Source organism: Sprattus sprattus, assembly GCF_963457725.1.
Source record: "Sprattus sprattus genome assembly, chromosome: 17".
In the NCBI taxonomy this organism is placed as follows: domain Eukaryota; kingdom Metazoa; phylum Chordata; class Actinopteri; order Clupeiformes; family Clupeidae; genus Sprattus; species Sprattus sprattus.
Window position 1 is genome coordinate 26,314,725 of NC_137915.1, and position 20,675 is coordinate 26,335,399.

Sequence of the window (20,675 nt, forward strand, 5' to 3'; positions counted from 1 at the left end):
GACATCAAGAGACAGATTTTCTATGTCACAGCACATGAGGAAGACTATTAGCTTACTAACTACTTCTGTGGAGCTTCTGCTCTGGAGCACGAGGAAGGCTCACTTGTGAAACAATTCATCCCAGAAAGATCATTTTATCAACAGCATATTTTTGTAGAAGGGTTGAGCCCTAATACAAAAAGATTACATTCAGATGAGGAAGTCTAATGCAAGCCTAAAGGGAACATATGAACCTGAACAGTCACGGCAGAAAGCTAGCCTCTAAAGGGAACATATGAACCTGAACAGTCACGGCAGAAAGCTAGCCTCTAAAGGGAACATATGAACCTGAACAGTCACGGCAGAAAGCTAGCCTCTAAAGGGAACATCAGAACTGATCATGACACCTTGGAATCTAAAAGTAGCCTCCATTACTTTGAAACATACATTAGTTCATAATTGCAATAAATGCCCATTCAGGCATTGTGACAGACTGAGAGCAGCTCATCACACAGACAGTATCAGGGATTAAAATACTTTATTGGATCCACAGACACATCAGACAGGAAACGCAACTGAGAGGGGGTGGATATTGGTCCTTAAAACAGCCCTCTGCCCTGCCATGCTTTCCCCACCCCACCCCACCCCTGATAGCATGGGCCAGGCTTAAGCTAGTAAAATAAATAATTGCCTTCAAGAGACTTCAAGAAAACCATTAAAAGACGTTTTTTTTCTCATTAAAACAAAATGACAGATAACATCTGCTTCACGTACAAAACAAAGAATGAACAAAGAATGTAACTGCACTAAAATAATGTGCCATGATAAAAAAAAATCACTTCTATTGACATTCTATTATTTGACTATATACAAAAGCAAGACATGATACGCTTTGTATTATATAATTGATAAAAAATGTTTTTGATGGGGTTGCAAACATACACACAAACGTCCATGATTGCTGAAATGTCCGTGTTAAGAACCATTATATAAAGGCTCTCTGTCCTCATCTGTTCATAGATGTGTACTGCCTTCATTGGTTTCAATACAACTGTATTGGCTGTGAATATATGTGTGTGTGTGTGTGTGTGTGTGTGGGTGTGTGTTTGTGTGTGTGTGCACGCCCATTTGTAGATATACAGGAAAAAGTCTGACAAATATCTAGACAAAGGGCTATCTATGTATTTCATTTGACTAATTTACATAGGTGGTATATGAGCACTTAAAAGCCTTTTGCAATTAGATTATTAATATTCTTTCAAGGTTAATTATATATCTTTAGTATCATGGTAGTCATTCTCATGCACTGGCCCAGATGGAAACCTGGTAATGAAGTTATTTTACAGGTGGTCAAGCTCAGCACTGCACATGTATCTATGTACCTAACTACAGTTTACAATAGATCTGTATGCGGATTATTCCACCAATGAGAGCTTCACACATCCTGTGATAGTTTTGATGTGCGTGCCTGTACATGTGCATTTTCTATATATATATATATATTTTAAATGCTGCGGAAGGGTGTGTGCTTGACAGAAACAGGCTTGGTCATTGTGACATTTCAACCAAATACGCCAAGATATTAAGGCACGTCTCCCGATGTACACGAGGAGTAAATCTAGACATAGTTACATCTCAAAAGCAGTAGCGCAGCGTCAGCACTCACACGTCTACATGAAAATGGCTATGAAGTACATAGTGCATATCAACAATGGGTACAGACCAGGTACCCTTCTATTGCACCAGAGATCCCGGTACGATTACAACCCCCAGAACACAGTGGTGTGTGTGTGTGTGTGTGTGTGTGTGTGTGTGTGTGTGTGTGTGTGTGTGTGTTTTAATACTGTGGTCTCCACAGCATGATCTGTTTGTCCTCTCCACCTGTGATGACAGTGCTGCATTGCTCGCTCATCCACATGACAGTGACGGCACCTAGACACACAGGGACACATTAGGAAGGTGTGTGTGACTGACACAGCACAGTACACCTGCAAATGTGTAAAACAACTGTGTGTGTGTGTGTGTGTGTGTGTGTGTGTGTGTGTGTGTGTGTTTCCCACACACCAATAACAGAGAGAAAGTCGATAGTTGAAAGGCAGTACCTACCTGTGTGAGCAGGCAGTTTTTGAGTCACTTTGCTAGTGAGCAAGTCCCACACTCTGAGGTCACCTGACTGTCCACCCGACAGCACCGTGTTGCCATCCCAACAAAAGCACCTGTTGCCAAGGAAGTGCCATGTGACAGGTTGAAGGGATAAACTCACTGGTATAAATGTAGTAGTGATCTCAGAAGAAGTGTGGTGGTGTTTACCTCTGCTCCTCCTCTGCTGGGATGGTGGAGATGAGCATGCCTGTCTGCACGTCTGTGACCTTCAGGCTGGAGTCCTCTCCCACACTCAGGATGTGTCTACTGTCTGCCACAGAAACAAACCCCAGTCAAAATGTAAGTGGCTTACAGGACATTCAGCTGCAAACCAAATGTAAGTGACTCAAATACCTGCATGCCAACACAAACAGTCCCATGAATCTACCCAATCTGCCTCACATCCTCTATATTCTCTACACTCTATTTCTATAAATCTTGACATCGCATCATTTCGGGGAATTTAACTGGACAGACATAGACACAGACACAGACACAGACACAGACACAGACACAGACACAGACACAGACACAGACACAGACACAGACACAGACACAGACACAGACACAGACACTTACCAGGGCTGAATGACATCTGGTGGATTTTGCCGGAGTGGCAGTTCAGCTGATGCAGGATGGAAGAGCTCCCGACGTCCCAGATGCTGAGGGTGCCATCTTTAGTGCCGGAGGCTAGAAGTGTGCCTGCTGGGCTGACTGAGATGGTGTTCACCTGAAATAACACATTTATTGCAGAGGTTCATTACAGCTATTTCACAATTATTATTGCAGACACACTCTCTCTTCTTTCTCCTCCCAAACCAGATGGTAAAGAGGCCCCTGATGGTGACGTACCCCAGCATCATGCTCAAACTCTGCCAGCAGCTCAAACTGACTCCTTTTGTTGCTGTTGATGTCAGCTGCCACACATCGCCACACCTGTGAGGCACAGACACAAGCATATAAATACACACGGCGGGTCTAGCGCACACACACACACACACACACACACACACATATAAATACACACCATGGCTCTAGCAAACACAAACATACACACCCACACACACAAACAAACACTGAAATATTTTACCAACTGCTGAGGTAGAACATGGCTGATTTTCATTTCCACTTCAGGCTTGCAAGCTTTTGTAAAAAGGGTGTCTCCCATCAAAGTACATGTCCTGACTGACTACTGACTCCGTGTTAACTCAGACCTTCACAGTGGAGTCCCATGACGCCGTATACAGCTGCTCATCCTTCCAACACATCTGACTGATGGCATCATCATGGCCCATCAGAGTATCCTGTCTCCTCCCAAACGCCACGGAGTAGAAATATCTATAAGGGGATAAATGGATCAAGACATGGAGAGAGAGAGAAAGAGAGAGTGAGAGTGAGAGTGGGGGAGAGAGAGAGTGAGTGAGTGAGTGAGTGTGAGCTGCACAGTGAGGTCCATGTCAGAACAAGCCGATAGATGTAGCATGCTAAATCAACTAAACTGTCGATTCTGGAGTTTCTTGGAGAAGCTACTTACACATTGTTGTCCCATGAAGAGCAGACTACTGTCTGATCCTCCGGCAACATCAGACAGGAAGATAAGGCCTGTGGAAAATGTGGAATTACAAAAGTGCCCAAAAAAAAGTTTAATACATGGAAAGAGACCACAGGAAGGACATTGAGAGGGAGCACAAGCCATACTGAATGTGGGACAGGCTGTTCGAACACTGACCATGTTGGAGAACGATACACTCCTCTGTAGAGCATTTGTGTCCATGGAAAACATCTTCAGTGTGGAGTCTGGAGAGAAACAAGCCCTCAGTGACACTACTGACATTGGACGTCTCAGTTATCTGGTGAAAAGCAAGGCGGGATTTGCCCACGTGTTACTGGTGCCGCTCACCTTGTGATGTGGAGAAAATGGCCGTTCCACTGCGTGTGACTGCAATTCCAGTCACGGCCCTATGTTACCATGGAAACAAAAGAAGATAATAATAGCGTGTACACCTACAATTGACCAAAAGGCATTTGCACAAACAAACAGAGAGAGAGACAGAGACACATTCAAAGGTGCTAACTCACTCTTTGTGAATTTTGTGGCTGGACTGAAGACTCAGTTTGCTCATGTTGCTCCAGGCCAGCTTCTTGCTCTCCTCTGTCAGATCTTCAAATGATGAGTCTTCACTGGGGGACACTGAATGATGACAGACACACACACACACACACACACACACACACACACACACACACACACACACACACACACACACACACACACACACACACACACATACACAAACACACACACACACACACACATTAAACTACAATGTAATTGTGAATGAATACTCAGTGTTAGTTGGGATGTGTTGTGGAGCCTGAACATACGTGGTGAGAGTTCATTGGAGGGCGTGGTTGCTGTGGACACATTGTGGAACTTCGGTGTGATCCTCTGAGGATGAGCTGTGGTGAAGAGCTGGCGCGGTGTCTGGCCAAACTCTAAGATCTGAGTCAGCATAGCGATCTTCTGATCTGGGTCCTCGATGCTGCTCAGCACACACACACGCAAACACGCACACACGCACACAAGCACACACGCACACAAGCACACACGCACACAAGCACACGCACACACAAAACACATAGGAAAAATGTTAAACGTATCTATATTTATTTTTGTGTGCACACCTACAAGACATATCAGTTATCTCATCCAGTCTGTGCCTGACCCCTTCCTTTATTTGAGTAGTGCTGGTTTCAGTACACAAACACAGACTGGGCTGGCCTGATGTCACCGGGAGAAGAAGGTTTCAGTACACAAACACAGACTGGGCTGGCCTGATGTCACCGGGAGAAGAAGGTTTCAGTACACAAACACAGACTGGGCTGGCCTGATGTCACCGGGAGAAGAAGGTTTCAGTACACAAACACAGACTGGGCTGGCCTGATGTCACCGGGAGAAGAAGGTTTCAGTACACAAACACAGACTGGGCTGGCCTGATGTCACCGGGAGAAGAAGGTTTCAGTACACAAACACAGACTGGGCTGGCCTGATGTCACCGGGAGAAGAAGGTTTCAGGACACAAACACAGACTGGGCTGGCCTGATGTCACCGGGAGAAGAAGGTTTCAGTACACAAACACAGACTGGGCTGGCCTGATGTCACCGGGAGAAGAAGGTTTCAGTACACCAACACAGACTGGGCTGGCCTGATGTCACCGGGAGAAGAAGGTTTCAGTACACAAACACAGACTGGGCTGGCCTGATGTCACCGGGAGAAGAAGGTTTCAGGACACAAACACAGACTGGGCTGGCCTGATGTCACCGGGAGAAGAAGGTTTCAGTACACAAACACAGACTGGGCTGGCCTGATGTCACCGGGAGAAGAAGGTTTCAGTACACAAACACAGACTGGGCTGGCCTGATGTCACCGGGAGAAGAAGGTTTCAGGACACAAACACAGACTGGGCTGGCCTGATGTCACCGGGAGAAGAAGGTTTCAGTACACAAACACAGACTGGGCTGGCCTGATGTCACCGGGAGAAGAAGGTTTCAGTACACCAACACAGACTGGGCTGGCCTGATGTCACCGGGAGAAGAAGGTTTCAGTACACAAACACAGACTGGGCTGGCCTGATGTCACCGGGAGAAGAAGGTTTCAGGACACAAACACAGACTGGGCTGGCCTGATGTCACCGGGAGAAGAAGGTTTCAGTACACAAACACAGACTGGGCTGGCCTGATGTCACCGGGAGAAGAAGGTTTCAGTACACAAACACAGACTGGGCTGGCCTGATGTCACCGGGAGAAGAAGGTTTCAGTACACAAACACAGACTGGGCTGGCCTGATGTCACCGGGAGAAGAAGGTTTCAGTACACAAACACAGACTGGGCTGGCCTGATGTCACCGGGAGAAGAAGGTTTCAGTACACAAACACAGACTGGGCTGGCCTGATGTCACCGGGAGAAGAAGGTTTCAGGACACAAACACAGACTGGGCTGGCCTGATGTCACCGGGAGAAGAAGGTTTCAGTACACAAACACAGACTGGGCTGGCCTGATGTCACCGGGAGAAGAAGGTTTCAGTACACAAACACAGACTGGGCTGGCCTGATGTCACCGGGAGAAGAAGGTTTCAGTACACAAACACAGACTGGGCTGGCCTGATGTCACCGGGAGAAGAAGGTTTCAGTACACAAACACAGACTGGGCTGGCCTGATGTCACCGGGAGAAGAAGGTTTCAGTACACAAACACAGACTGGGCTGGCCTGATGTCACCGGGAGAAGAAGGTTTCAGTACACAAACACAGACTGGGCTGGCCTGATGTCACCGGGAGAAGAAGGTTTCAGGACACAAACACAGACTGGGCTGGCCTGATGTCACCGGGAGAAGAAGGTTTCAGTACACAAACACAGACTGGGCTGGCCTGATGTCACCGGGAGAAGAAGGTTTCAGTACACAAACACAGACTGGGCTGGCCTGATGTCACCGGGAGAAGAAGGTTTCAGTACACAAACACAGACTGGGCTGGCCTGATGTCACCGGGAGAAGAAGGTTTCAGTACACAAACACAGACTGGGCTGGCCTGATGTCACCGGGAGAAGAAGGTTTCAGTACACAAACACAGACTGGGCTGGCCTGATGTCACCGGGAGAAGAAGGTTTCAGTACACAAACACAGACTGGGCTGGCCTGATGTCACCGGGAGAAGAAGGTTTCAGTACACAAACACAGACTGGGCTGGCCTGATGTCACCGGGAGAAGAAGGTTTCAGTACACAAACACAGACTGGGCTGGCCTGATGTCACCGGGAGAAGAAGGTTTCAGGACAAACAACTGACTGGCGGACTCACCTATCACAGTCAATTCCTCCTTCATATGTTAATGGATGAAATACTAAAAGAGAGAGAAAACAAATATTATTATTTACCCAAATGCATGTGCATGAAAATAGCTCCATGTAAATTCGGATACTACAGCCAGGTGTGTTACCATTATGGGCAGCAATAGCTTCACTGCCTTTCTGCTTGTAGCCAAACACCAGATCGATCCACTCATGCAGGTGCTCTGATACATACTGACTCTCCAGAGCACTGCGTAACTTCTCCAGGAAGTCCTCTGCATCTGGATCACACACACACACATACACACACAAAACAAAGGAAATATTCAAAGTTGAAGTACAATAAATAATTGTGTGAAACAAAAACTGTAAACCTTTCTGATGTAGGAAGATATGAACGTGGTAAAAGAAAGGGAGGAAACAGAATGAGGGAAGCAGGTTGAGGTAAGAGTAAAAGACAAATAAATATGTTTTACCTGCAGCCCAAGGAGGAAGAACTACATCTCCCACGCTGCAACCCCCCTGCCGCTTCCCCAGGTTCAGACTCAGCTCATTCTGCAGGAAACTTGCGTCCTTCCCATAAAACTCAGGAATTAACTACACAGAGAGAGAGAAAGAAAGAGAGAGAGAGAGAGAGAGAGAGAGAGACAGAGAGCGAGAGAGAGAGACCGGGGGAGGTTGTTGTACCTTTGGTGTTTGGTATTTGTCATGAGATATTTCTGTCGAAGCTTCAGAGTGATTTAGACTAATCCTACCACTCTCCTCCTCTGTTGGCTACTAACCTCTTTAAAGTCGGTGGCACCATCTAAGCAGTTCTTCCACGTCTCTGCAATACTATTGGGAAACAGGAAGGTACAATCAAGTGAAGCACCCTCCCCTTCCTCACTCTTCTAAAAACAGTGATTTGCATGACTTATAAGCCGGTATAAACAACGTTTCTGCATTCTATGGCATGATATTCAGCTGTATCTTTGTTATGTTTTCTGCTTTGAATTTATGGCAACAGGTGGGCTGACTTGGGCAGTGCTTGCGGGGAAATCAAATATGTATAGAAACCTTTTAGAAAAACTGTCATGGTAAAAGAAGTTCCGTGCCCTTGTTTAGTGGCGAAACCGGCTGGCAGAAATGACTATGTTGCACAAGTGGTAAAGCGAGCGTTAAAGGTGTGATCAAAGACTAAGTGGGCAGAGTCAGGCTGAAGTTAAGTAGTGAAAGGTTTGGTTAAAGTTGACTAATAGCATTGTCGAGCAAACTGAATGCGTCAGATGACATTACAATGTATGAAGATGGCAATATTGCCGTGGGCTCTGGACAGTTATAAGAAAAAGCTTGTCAGACCTGATTTTAAATACCCTACCACATCCCTTTTTTCTTCTGCCTTAGTCTAATTGGACTACAACATGTGAATCGAAATAGCAAAACTTAGTGACTTATTGTGTGATTGCAGCATTGAAATGTTCCCTGACAAAGAATAATATGTCGCCACGCCTATATCTAAAACCCACGCCTCGGGAGAAAGTTTAATTTATCGCCCGACAGTTATTAACCAGCCCGGGCTGAACAGGCCGTTTCCACCAGCCATTTTTGCCGCCACACTAAGGCCCTCCATGTGATATCATTCAAATACTGGCAGCAGCCTCGCTCAATAGCACCCTTCTGCTGAGACCTTGCTGTGGCAGCTCACCTGTTGAACATTCGATCGGCATGGTCATAGCGTCCATTCTGGAGGCACAGCATGTGTTCTGGAGCTGAGAGACACATTGACCAAAGACACATCGACTTTTCAAACTTAATCATCTGAGGAATGCTTTTTTTTGTATCTACACCAACGCTTAAAAGAACAGTTTGAAGTCACGAAAACATGTTCAAATGTCAAACAGTTCATGTTTAAAGACCAAGGAAACATTTCATAATGATAGGCTTTCAGTATATCATATGATCAATATGTGTGTATCCATGCAACTGTTTATGCGTGTCTTTGTGTATGTATGTATGTAAGACACGCACCCACTCTAACGAGGTAGAAGAGCACGTATCCTGGAGATGAGTAGTGACTTCCGTACATGAAGCAAGGATCCGGCATGTCTCTATAGCGTGCCTGAACACAAAGCAGACTCCCCTCACTACACACTGAGACTACATCTGAGAACATCTGAAATACAGTACATACTGTGCATTTCTCATTCCATACATTTTACGATCATAGAAGAAGAGCACAGAATGAGATCCACCAAAGATAATTGAGCGAGGCAGAGCAAGAGAGAGAGAGAGAGAGAGAGAGAGAGAGAAAGAAAAAGACACAAAATAATGTATATATTGTTTCTTCTCACCAGTAATCTCTCCAGTCTCTCTGTGTTGAGCGCTCCAATAGGCTTGCTAAGGTCCCGAAATGAAGCCGGATTCATCATGTCTGTTTGAACAGGAAGACATTTCAACTCCATATGGATCAATGTAAGGATGAGTGAATGTGCATCCTTCAGGTTCATATGGATCAATGTAAGGATGTGTGAATGTGCATCCTTCAGGTTCATATGAATCAATGTAAGGATGTGTGAATGTGCATCCTTCTATTAAGGCTAGTTTCACATTATATACTAATACTAATACTAAGATAAATCCAATGGATCTACAGTGCAGCTATATCTACATGCATGCATGGATATGATTGTTTGTGTGTGTATGTGTATGCTTTTGAGCACCATGTAATTCAAAATATATGCCTCTTGTGCATAACTATGTAACTATGCATGAGTGACTGCTCCCCACAACTGCCTTATGGGAAAGGGTGTCTAGCATGTGTATAGCTATGTCAGTGTGAGTATGTCTGTCTTGTATGCGTGTTCCTTACCCAGTCGTGGACTGCTGTAGTCGCTGACGACCCAGGGGAAGACGGGGTACTGGGACAAATCATTAACGCTGCGGTCGGCCAGGTTGTTGAGGTGCAGCATGTACTGGTAATTGGAGATGTGTCCCTTCTGCCACTGCAGCATGTAGCTCTCTGCCGTGTGCTCCACCATGTGGTTCTCTATGGAACACACACACACACAGTCAGCTACGAGTCTCTGCACGTGTGTGTGTGTGTGTGTGTGTGTGTGTGTGTGTGTGTGTGTGTGTGTGTGTGTGTGTGTGTGTATGTGTGTGTGTGTGCAGTAAGGTCTGTGGCCAACCCAAACCTATGTGCTTGTGTATGTGCAGATGGAACAGTGAGTGTATGTGGTTATTTATTTATCAGAGAGAGGGACATTGCCTGTGTGTGGAAGAGAGAGAGAGAGAGAGAGAGACTGACCAAGGAAGGTGGCGATGTAGTAGTAGAGCTCATCCCTGTCTTTGGTGTTGTAGAACTTCAGGTAAATGTCTGAACAGAGGTCTGTCTCGGAGCAGAACACCTCCAGACCCTGAGGACAGTACACATATTGGACTCAAGAAACACAAACCAGAACACCTCCAGACCCTGAGGACAGTACACATATTGGGCTCAAGAAACACAAACCAGAACACCTCCAGACCCTGAGGACAGTACACATATTGGACTCAAGAAACACAAACCAGAACACCTCCAGACCCTGAGGACAGTACACATATTGGGCTCAAGAAACACAAACCAGAACACCTCCAGACCCTGAGGACAGTACACATATTGGGCTCAAGAAACACAAACCGGTGCCTTAGTAATTCATTGCCTTATGACTCCTGCAGTTAGAATACTTGCCAGTTACCTGGGATATCATTGCATTGACATTTCAGTTCGATAACACAAAAACACTGTAACTACATAATACACTAGACACACATTAAATGAGACATCACAAGTTATTAATAATCCAGACTAGAAAAAGCAGGTTTCAGGAATGTCAGTGCTTCATTTCTTTGAAAAGGATCAATGCCATTATGTATTATTAATAACTAGTGCAGTGCCCGTAGGAATTATGCATTCTGTAGTGTTAGCAGACGTAGGTGTAGCTGTTGGGTAGTGTAATAGCAAGACATATTTGCACTCCACATACAGTCCCACTCAGCAGTATTGGCACCCCTATTGAATATGAGCAAACAGGGTATGAAAAAATATGTCTGTGCTGTTTATCCTCTTGGTGTTTCACTCAAAATATTCACAAAAACCTTACCTTTACATTGAAGTTAAATTATTGTTAGAGAAAACAACGGTTGAGATTAAATAAATATTTTTTACAAAAACATGTGTACCACTATTATTGGCACCCCTAGAAAAATCTTATAATTGAAATTTAACTGAAGTATATTTCCAGTCATGTTTTACATTTTTAAGTTTAATTATGAACTCTTAAGAGGTTAACCATGACTTCCTGTTCCACTGATGTACAAATATGAGATGACACAGGCCAAATTCCATTAGTAATTCATAACAATGGGAAAGACCCAAGAACACAGTGACGATGTGCAATAAAAAGTTGTTGAGCTGCACAAATCAAGAAATGGACACAAGAAAATCTCGTACCAGTTGAAAATACCCATTACCACTATCATGGAAATAATAAAGAAGTTTAAAGCGTCAGGTGATGTTAAGAATCAGCCTGAAAGACGACGTGTGTGTACATTGACCCCACGCACCGTGAGGAGGATGGTTCAACTGCCAAAATAATCTCCAAGGATCACAGCTTGAGAATTGCAGACATTAGTTGAGTTTTGGGGTTAGAAAGTCTCCAAAACTACCATCAGACGCCCCCTACATCACCACAGGTTGTTTTGAAGGGTTGCCAGAAAAAAGCCTCTGCTGCCAATCAACAACAAACTAGAGTGCCTACAGTTTGCCAAATGGAAGTCAGACTTTCAATGGGACTGAGTTAAATGGTCAGATGAGACCAAAATAAAGCTTTTTGGCAAAAACAACAAAGGTGGGTTTGGCGTAGACAGAAAGATAGCCATACAGAAAAGCACCCCATACCTACTGTGAAGTATGGTGGCCGATCTTTGATGTATTGGGGCTGTTTTTCTTCCAAAGGCCCTGGACATCTTGTTAGGATACATGGTATCATGGACTCGATCAAATACCAGCAGATATTAAATGAAAACCTAACAGCCCTCTCTAGTAAGCTTAAAATGGGCCATGGTTGGACCTTCCAGCAGGACAATGATCCGAAGCATACCTCAAAATCAACACAAAAATGGTTCACCGGCCGCAGAATAAAGGTTTTGCCATGGCCATCACAGTCCCCCGACCTAAACCCCAAAGAAAATCTGTGGGATGAGCTGAAGCCGAGTCTACAAGCGTTGACCTCAGAATCTGAAGGATCTGGAGAGATACTGTATGTAAGAATGGTGTCAGATCCCGTGCCATGTGTTCACCAACCTTATCAGGCATTATAGGAGAAGACTCAGAGCTGTTATCTTGGCAAAGGGAGGCTGCACAAAACATTTAATTAAGGGGTGCCAATACCTGTGCACACATGTTTTGAAGTTTTGAACTTTTTCTCTATTATTTTACCTCAATGAAAAGATTTTTATGAATATTTTGAGTGGAAGACCAAGAGGATAAACAGCAAAGACATATTTTTTCATAGCCTGTTTGCTCATATTCACTAGGGGTGCCAATACTGCTGAGCGGGACTGTAGGTACAGGTTACACTGAAGTATTATTGTGATGCATGTTTCCTTTTCATTAAGAAATGTTTTAATGTTGTATAGCCTTTTTGGATATATACCAACAAATAAAGTTTGAGATTATGTAGTGGATGCAGTTGAATATAGATGTCAAAGTTGCTCTCTAAACTATAAACTAAATGTCATAAAGAAGGAAATTATTTAAAATGAAGTTATGGTTGAAATAGGATCACTTCTTTATTGTAAGGGTAAGTGTAGGGTAAGAATGGTCATGCAGTTGGACTCAAATGTAGGTTCATTTTATTGAATGTATGTAGCCTACTGTATTGTATGACTTTGATGTTGCTAGCTTTGACAGCCCACTCTCAGACAGATCGTAATCTAATTATGTCCTTACAATGGGAACACAGTTTAAATACTCTGACTGGAGATGGCGTTACTATCCCCCACCCGAATTCAGTGCAGGACTGGGAGGATAACATGACGACGTGGGCCCAACATAACTTACAGCGAGATTTGCGCGTATTTCGTGGACTCCATGGCAACAGATGGGAAAGCAATGGACAATCTGAAAGCCTCCGAGGCTTATCAATATAAGCTACCATTTGTAGCGGTGTAGTACTCCACTCTTGCATTGTGATTAATGAACACAGAGCAAAGGCGATCACACACAGTATCTTCGGAATGACAGCCTCTCCCAGCCAGGGTAAATGCAGACTGAGGTTTATAATATTGCAATAATGAGAAAACAAAGTACACACGAATTACAACATATACATCGTACACTAATACAAAACCTCTCTCATTGCGTCAGTAGATGCATTAACGCATGGTCAGTGGGCTAACCACACGACTGTTCTATGACTATGACATCATTCACGTTGTGCGGGTCCGCCCTTCTTTCTCTGAATTACTACAGTACCCATAGTGCCTCCCTACCCATAGTGCCTATGGTAAACGATAACCGTAGTGCCTACGGCAAACGGTAAAATACAAATATCTCGCGAACTATGAATTCAGAAATCTTCAAAATCAAGGATGCACAGGTTCATGACATGCGTAAGCTACATTTCAGTTGGCTAGAGTGGGTGACGTCACAATGGCTCAACATTCCACCATGTTAGTCTATGAGAGAAAAAGGTGATGAAATATAGTGCCTACGGGAAACGATAAAATACAAATATCTCGCGAACTATGAATTCAAAAATCTTCAAAATCAAGGATGCACAGGTTCATGACATGCGTAAGCTACATGCGAAATCTCATAACTAACGTAACTACCGTCAGGGAGATACGCCTGTCACAGACAGACAGACACACAGAGATTTCTGGATTTATAGATAGATGTCTCCCAACACTGACGCTTCAGCTATAGATCTTGTCAGTGCGTCACACCAGTATTGTACACAGACACGTACATACAGTCTACACCAGGGGTCTCAAATTACCCGGGGGCCAGTCTGGTCATTGGGGGGCCAATGGTTAAGTTGGGGAGGCCCATTTAAATCAATGGAACTTTTTTTTTTTTTTAATCAATGCAACTTTGCGGGCCGGATCAAATTGCTTGGGGGGCCGGAATTGGCCCGCGGGCCTGAGTTTGAGACCCCTGGTCTACACAAACAAACATACACGTACATACAGACACCAAGAGTCAAAGCATGTCTTACCAGTGGGCGCAATCCATGCCTCCTCTTGTAGATGCGTCTGACACTGTGAAGTCCAATCTGCACCGCTGAGTCCTGGGTTAGAAACAGCAGGTCACACACGGTGGTGAAAAAACAGTCAGTGCGGACACGTGTCCAGTTTCCGAGCGTAGTCCGATTTCAATCGAAGATCCAATTCATGTGACTCCCCAAATCTAGATTTCCTGTGTCCGACTGAAATCCAATGTACACCCCCAGATAAGTGATCGGATTACGCTGGAAATCGGACAACGCGCGCATGTGACTCTCGAATCTAGATTTCAACTGGACAACAACAACTTTTGCACGTGCTTGAGATCCTGCCCATAGACATATACATGCTATCATGATATGATAATCGCTGCTAGACGCTCACGGTTCTTGTGCTCCCTCTCATTCACTTTGAAATACTGAAACCGAAACTGAAACTTTGAAACTGAAACGTTGACTGCGACTGAACATGCTAATTCACTGAACAAATATTTTCATATTACTTTTCCACCACTTGTTAGTCATGTTATCCATTCATATTGATGTGAATCAATCAATACTAATACACCTTTAACTGTGGTGTGTTTTTGTTTCATTTCACAACTTATTTACTGTATAATCAACGGTAGCAGATTGTAAACATTCCACATTTGATTTGAACTGATGCGGCCAAAATCTGGATTTGTCCCTGCCATGTGCCGTGAGATAACGCAGTTAACCCCCCATGGAGAGAGAAGTCGGGGTTTGGCCGAAATCTGAGTACTGCCATCATGTGAACGCACTAACAGATAGATGCCATGTTGGTCCCTATCAATGACTTGGGGGTTTATTATCCTACTAGAAGGCTTCCTATAACCAGTGCCTTCATGGAATATCCTATGTCTGGAATGCAGAGAGCTATTGTTTTAGTCACTACTGCCATTCACGTAAACTAATCATCTTCACGTAATCTTTCAGATAACAGGAATATCATTTTACTGTTAGTGTAAGATCCAAAATTCAGATTTTGGAACAAAACGTTTTTCGCATTTTCAAACTGGTACATCTCAGCTTTGTCTTCAGGTTATCATACACTTTTAAGAAAACATATGAGGACATTGAGGTGAGCTCCAGGATTTGCTGGTTCACCGACTGATCCTGTATTGATAGTTGAGCAAGCTCCCTCTCACCAGTTCATCAGACAAGGACCTGAACACCACACTATGGGCACAAACTAACTACAGAAGCACAATGACATCCTCTAACACAAACAAGAAGACCAGTATTATCTGATACCTGATCATATGCTCCTACATCTGAACACAACAGTTTTAAGGACATTTGATTGAAATCAAGAAAGGAAAAAAGGAGAGCAAACAACATGTGACCAACCAATAATTCTAGTGACTGTGTTAATAAAAATATAATGTAGATATATATGGCCTTGAGACCCCTGCCTGCTAAAGTAAGTGGACACATATCTTCTAAAACTAAGTGATATAAATGGAAAAGTACAACAAACAAACAAAAACCGAAGCAAACTTCTAAACTAATTTTATAAGTGACTAATTGTATAATCAGGACGTGTAGCCTTGAGGCAACAGTAAAAATAACTGGGCTCATGTCAGCCAACAGCTGTGGCCTTCTCTTGGCCTTGCAGCTGAAAGCTACCAACAGAAATGGAGACGTAGGTAAACACAGCTAGAGGCAGTAAACATATTTATATACGGAGTAACTAAGTAAACTTTCATGCATAGCTTTATCTGGAAAGGTACAAAACCACATTAAAAACAAAGTAAAACATGTCCCTGAAATATTTGTAGGATTTGGGATACCATAGTATTTCTCCAAATGGATAAGCACAAACACCAAAAAAAACTGATCTACAACTAATAGCAGGATGGACTTGGAAAGCTGCTTCCCATCATTCCCATGAAAATACCAAGACCGCTGATTTATACTAGCCTGGGTGCCATCCGTTAAGACGTTTGTTCAGCGAGAAGGCAGCAATCAGTGGAGCGCGTACAAATGGATGGCACCCAGGCTAGATTTAAACGTGCTGTTGTGTGTCTTAATTTCACTTAGATTGATTCTGAACATTACATTTTTCTGTATCATTGTGTATTCTGTATTCTGTAGGTCACACTGCACCCATCACACTGACTAATATGTATCCACTGTCAGGGTTACCTGATGTCTACCAACCACATCATCATCACATCATGGCCACAGACACATTATGAAGGTGTGGCATTAGTTGGATCAGAGCAGGTGTGTACTCACGGGGTAGCCATTGAGTGGTTGGAAGTAGAGGTTCTGGTCAGTGATGCAGACATGGCCTGGGTTGGTCACCAGAGGAGAGATCATCTCTGCCTCACACTCCATGTGGGGCCGCTCTGTGACACTCTGGAAACTAGAAGGGGGGCATCATTAGTAACGACAGCAAAGGAGACAGGGAGTGACATGTCTCTAATGGTGAGACCACTGTGACGAGACATAAACCATACTCTTCCCGTTACCTGTTTTTGTCAAACGAGGTTCTTGCCAATCTGGACTGTAAGATTGCTGCTATCTGAAAAATAAGACACCACACTGCTTTCAATATCAGGCGATGCTTTTCAGTATATGTGACAAATGTATCCGATTCAGTACACGGGTGTAGCCAGACTAGCCCTTCCATTATGTGAATGTGTGTATTTCTGTGTTGTGACTCACCATGGCTGTCTGATCACCCAGCTTGTCCAGGCAGGACGCCCGGTGCAACTGAAAGAAGAAATAAAAACATCAATCAGACTGTTACTGTACGTCATCAATGTGTGGCTTTAACATCTTCATTAATGTGTGGCTGCAACAACATCATCAATGTGTGGCTGCAACAACGTCATCAATGTGTGGCTGCAACAACATCATCAATGTGTGGCTGCAACAACAACATCAATGTGCAGCTGCAGCAACATCATCAATGTGCGGCTGCAACAACATCATCAATGTGTGGCTGCAACATCATCAATGTGTGGCTGCAACAACATCATCAATGTGTGGCTGCAACAACATCATCAATGTGTGGCTGCAACAACATCATCAATGTGTGGCTGCAGCAACATCATCAATGTGTGGCTTTAACATCTTCATTAATGTGCAGCTGCAGCAACATCATCAATGTGTGGCTGCAACAACATCATCAATGTGTGGCTGCAACATCATCAATGTGTGGCTGCAACAACGTCATCAATGTGTGGCTGCAACAACATCATCAATGTGTGGCTGCAACATCATCAATGTGTGGCTGCAACAACATCATCAATGTGTGGCTGCAACAACATCATCAATGTGTGGCTGCAACAACATCATCAATGTGTGGCTGCAGCAACATCATCAATGTGTGGCTGCAGCGACATCATCAATGTGTGGCTGCAACAACATTAATGTGTGGCTGCAACATCATCAATGTGTGGCTGCAACAACATCATCAATGTGTGGCTGCAACAACATCATCAATGTGTGGCTGCAACAACATCATCAATGTGTGGCTGCAACATCATCAATGTGTGGCTGCAACATCATCAATGTGTGGCTGCAACATCATCAATGTGTGGCTGCAACAACATCATCAATGTGTGGCTGCAACAACATCATCAATGTGTGGCTGCAACAACATCATCAATGTGTGGCTTTAACAACATCATCAATGTGTGGCTGCAACATCATCAATGTGTGGCTGCAACATCATCAATGTGTGGCTGCAACATCATCAATGTGTGGCTGCAACATCATCAATGTGTGGCTGCAACATCATCAATGTGTGGCTGCAACATCATCAATGTGTGGCTGCAACAACATCATCAATGTGTGGCTGCAACAACATCATCAATGTGTGGCTGCAACAACGTCATCAATGTGTGGCTGCAACATCATCAATGTGTGGCTGCAACAACATTAATGTGTGGCTGCAACATCATCAATGTGTGGCTGCAACAACATCATCAATGTGTGGCTGCAACAACGTCATCAATGTGTGGCTGCAACATCATCAATGTGTGGCTGCAACAACGTCATCAATGTGTGGCTGCAACAACAACATCATCAATGTGTGGCTGCAACAACATCAATGTGTGGCTGCAACAACATCAATGTGTGGCTGCAACAACAACAACATCAATGTGTGGCTGCAACAACGTCATCAATGTGTGGCTGCAACAACATCAATCTGTGGCTGTGTGGCTGCCTAACTATTAACATCTTGCAAACCTGCAGTAAAGTTTGCACAACATCCTCTGTTTTTCTTGATATCTCCAGTTGGAAAAGAAAATCTTGGTCTCTCTGAAAAAAGGCCACAGAAATTATCAGCAAGGTATGTTTGCACAAGAACTAATATTGAAATATTGCATCACCCATCAATCAAAAGTGCAAAGTACATACCCTTTCAATTTTATATGGTGCAACAACACTACCATCTTTAATGAGGTACACCTAAACGAGAAAAAAAACAAACACACAATTAAGATCACACTTGAACAGCAAAGATGTCACAAGGTTTTTAACATTTGACATCTGAAATCATACACACTTACCTGTCTGCTTTCCATTGATATACATGGAGGTTTACTTCTGAAATTAAGAGAAGTTCAAATAATTTAGAGCTAGCATATCCCTATACACATTTGTATTTGCACTATTTGATGTCAAAACCTCAAGCGCAAACATCAGTAGACCTTGGACCCTCAGAGCTAGTTACTGGTTCCCTTCAGTATTGACCCTGGACACATTTCCACTGTCCTTTTACAGAAGAAAACGTTTAAAAATCAGTTTGTGTGTAATCTCTGCTTACTCTGTAAAAGGGTTACTTTCATTATCCTCCTCGGTTTCAATTCTCCTACAGTCCTTCAGGGGAATCTGTGGTAAAAAACAAAGGATATCAGACTTGGCGAAAACATCTATGTGAGTTAAGGTGGGTTAAATGTGGTGGCTAAAGTGTACCTTCAGAATGGGCTGAGATGCATCCTCTGGCTCAAATATGACAGATTTGGAACATACTTTAAAAGATCCTCTAAATTTGCTAGGGACAATTAAAAGAAAAGTGATAGTGTCAATGTACTGTTACATTCCCAACATCTTCTATTTCAAAAGATCAAAAGAGTGAGCAAACTTCTTACAAGTTCTGTTACATCACATTGGTGTGGCACAATTGTCTATTTGTCTTGCAGAACATTCAGTTCATCATTTATTAAAATTATCTCAGAGGCAGAAACTAAACACCCGTGATGACGTCCCTCTCCCTGTCACCCTCTTGGCTTACCTTTTCTGTGAGGGGCATCTGTTGGTCAGCTGATATGCTGTGTGTTGTTCAAAATAATACTCCTCTAGATCCAATAGCAAGAGCGAGAATCTAAAAGACGCAATGCAGACAAAGCTGAGCATTAAAACATTATTTCAAACATAGGCTGTCAAATACGTACTTCCACTTAGACTATTACACCCACTTTCCCCATAATCCACAGACAGTAGAGTTAGCAAAAAAAAAACATGTACCAGCTTCCATAGTCCGACCGAGTGCAGCCAAACTTAGACATATTGAAAGGCAAACATTGGCGAGGGCCTTCCTTTTATAGGCTATACATGATGTAGCCTTGTTCAAACTTAGATACAACCTATTTACTGCAGATGACACGGTACGAAAGAAGCAGTGGACTACATGAAGTAGTAGACAGAGATGTCAGGCCTGCAAAACATATGATCCAGCGACCTCAATTCACAGCTTCCGCCCGCAGTGAAGCTACTGCCCGGACGAAGTGACAGGCTGAGTCCAGTCACGTCCCCTTAGCTAAGCAGCTGAGCAGTCGTTCAAGTTATTGCTTCGATTTCATAATGTCGTACAAAAAGCTCACATGAAGGGTGCCAAACGGTTATTTGGGTGACTTACCTTTCTTTAGATCGCTCCTTTTTCCTAATGAAAGCCATCGCGCGCCGCTCACTGTATTGGAGAGAAGCGCGTGTAATGACTTCCGTAAACACGGAAATCCTGCAGAACTGCGGGGAAAGTGGTAGCTCAATTACTAACTGTGTATGTGACTATAACTGGTCTGGGTTATGAAAACCATAATAGAAGTGTGTTCATTTAGATAGACCAGAAGTAACTGCGGAGCACAACTGAATATCGTCAAAATATGCTGACATTTTCTAGGCGGCTTAATGCCGTCTGAAAGTAACTTAATGCCGTCCACAACTGACTATGTGGCACCGATCCAACAATGAACTACATCCCCAATACAAACCATTCAATTAATATGCATACATCTGTGGAAAAAGTGTTTGCCCCCTTCTTGCTTATTTGTCACATCTAAATATTTCAGATCATCCAACTAATTTTAATATAATACAAAGACAACGTTTAAAACAACTTTTAAATTATCATTTAATTTCATTGAAGGTAAAGAGTTATCAACAACCTATATCACCCATGTAAAAAAGTGATTGGTTGATGTTTTTT

The 20,675-nt window shown here is 43.5% G+C and overlaps 1 protein-coding gene across 2 annotated transcripts; it reads right to left on the reverse strand.

The window, feature by feature from the left end:
* Nucleotides 1-638: 638 nt before the first annotated feature.
* Nucleotides 639-20,359, reverse strand: nsmaf (neutral sphingomyelinase (N-SMase) activation associated factor). 2 transcript variants are annotated; one of them, XM_080855544.1, is made up of 31 exons: nucleotides 20,109-20,359; nucleotides 19,485-19,574; nucleotides 19,166-19,244; nucleotides 19,017-19,081; nucleotides 18,760-18,796; nucleotides 18,608-18,658; nucleotides 18,437-18,508; nucleotides 16,904-16,951; nucleotides 16,708-16,760; nucleotides 16,472-16,601; nucleotides 14,204-14,275; nucleotides 10,249-10,357; nucleotides 9,811-9,987; nucleotides 9,293-9,372; nucleotides 8,970-9,060; nucleotides 8,647-8,710; nucleotides 7,745-7,796; nucleotides 7,439-7,559; nucleotides 7,112-7,243; nucleotides 6,973-7,015; nucleotides 4,507-4,664; nucleotides 4,201-4,312; nucleotides 4,022-4,080; nucleotides 3,851-3,918; nucleotides 3,656-3,723; nucleotides 3,336-3,459; nucleotides 2,974-3,057; nucleotides 2,701-2,851; nucleotides 2,290-2,392; nucleotides 2,086-2,195; nucleotides 639-1,911 (listed from the first exon to the last, which is right to left on the reverse strand). In XM_080855544.1, the coding sequence occupies exons 1-31, from the start codon at nucleotides 20,144-20,146 to the stop codon at nucleotides 1,817-1,819; spliced, it is 2,736 nt and encodes a 911-aa protein (XP_080711670.1). In that variant the 5' UTR covers nucleotides 20,147-20,359; the 3' UTR covers nucleotides 639-1,816. The 2 variants fall into 2 exon arrangements, with proteins under 2 accessions (XP_080711670.1, XP_080711669.1); XM_080855543.1 differs by having other exon boundaries at nucleotides 6,973-7,243.
* Between the last annotated feature and the right edge of the window lie 316 nt (nucleotides 20,360-20,675).

Bases quoted from the DNA above. Each gene is read 5' to 3' on its own strand.
- nsmaf (XM_080855543.1), bottom strand. From the start codon at position 20,146: ATGGCTTTCATTAGGAAAAAGGAGCGATCTAAAGAAAG. The intron at 9,373-9,810 runs GTAAGGAACACG...CTGTTCAAACAG, and splicing joins CTACAGCAGTCCACGACTGG to ACATGATGAATCCGGCTTCA. The intron at 4,081-4,200 runs GTGAGTTAGCAC...ATGGTAACATAG, and splicing joins AGCCACAAAATTCACAAAGA to GGCCGTGACTGGAATTGCAG.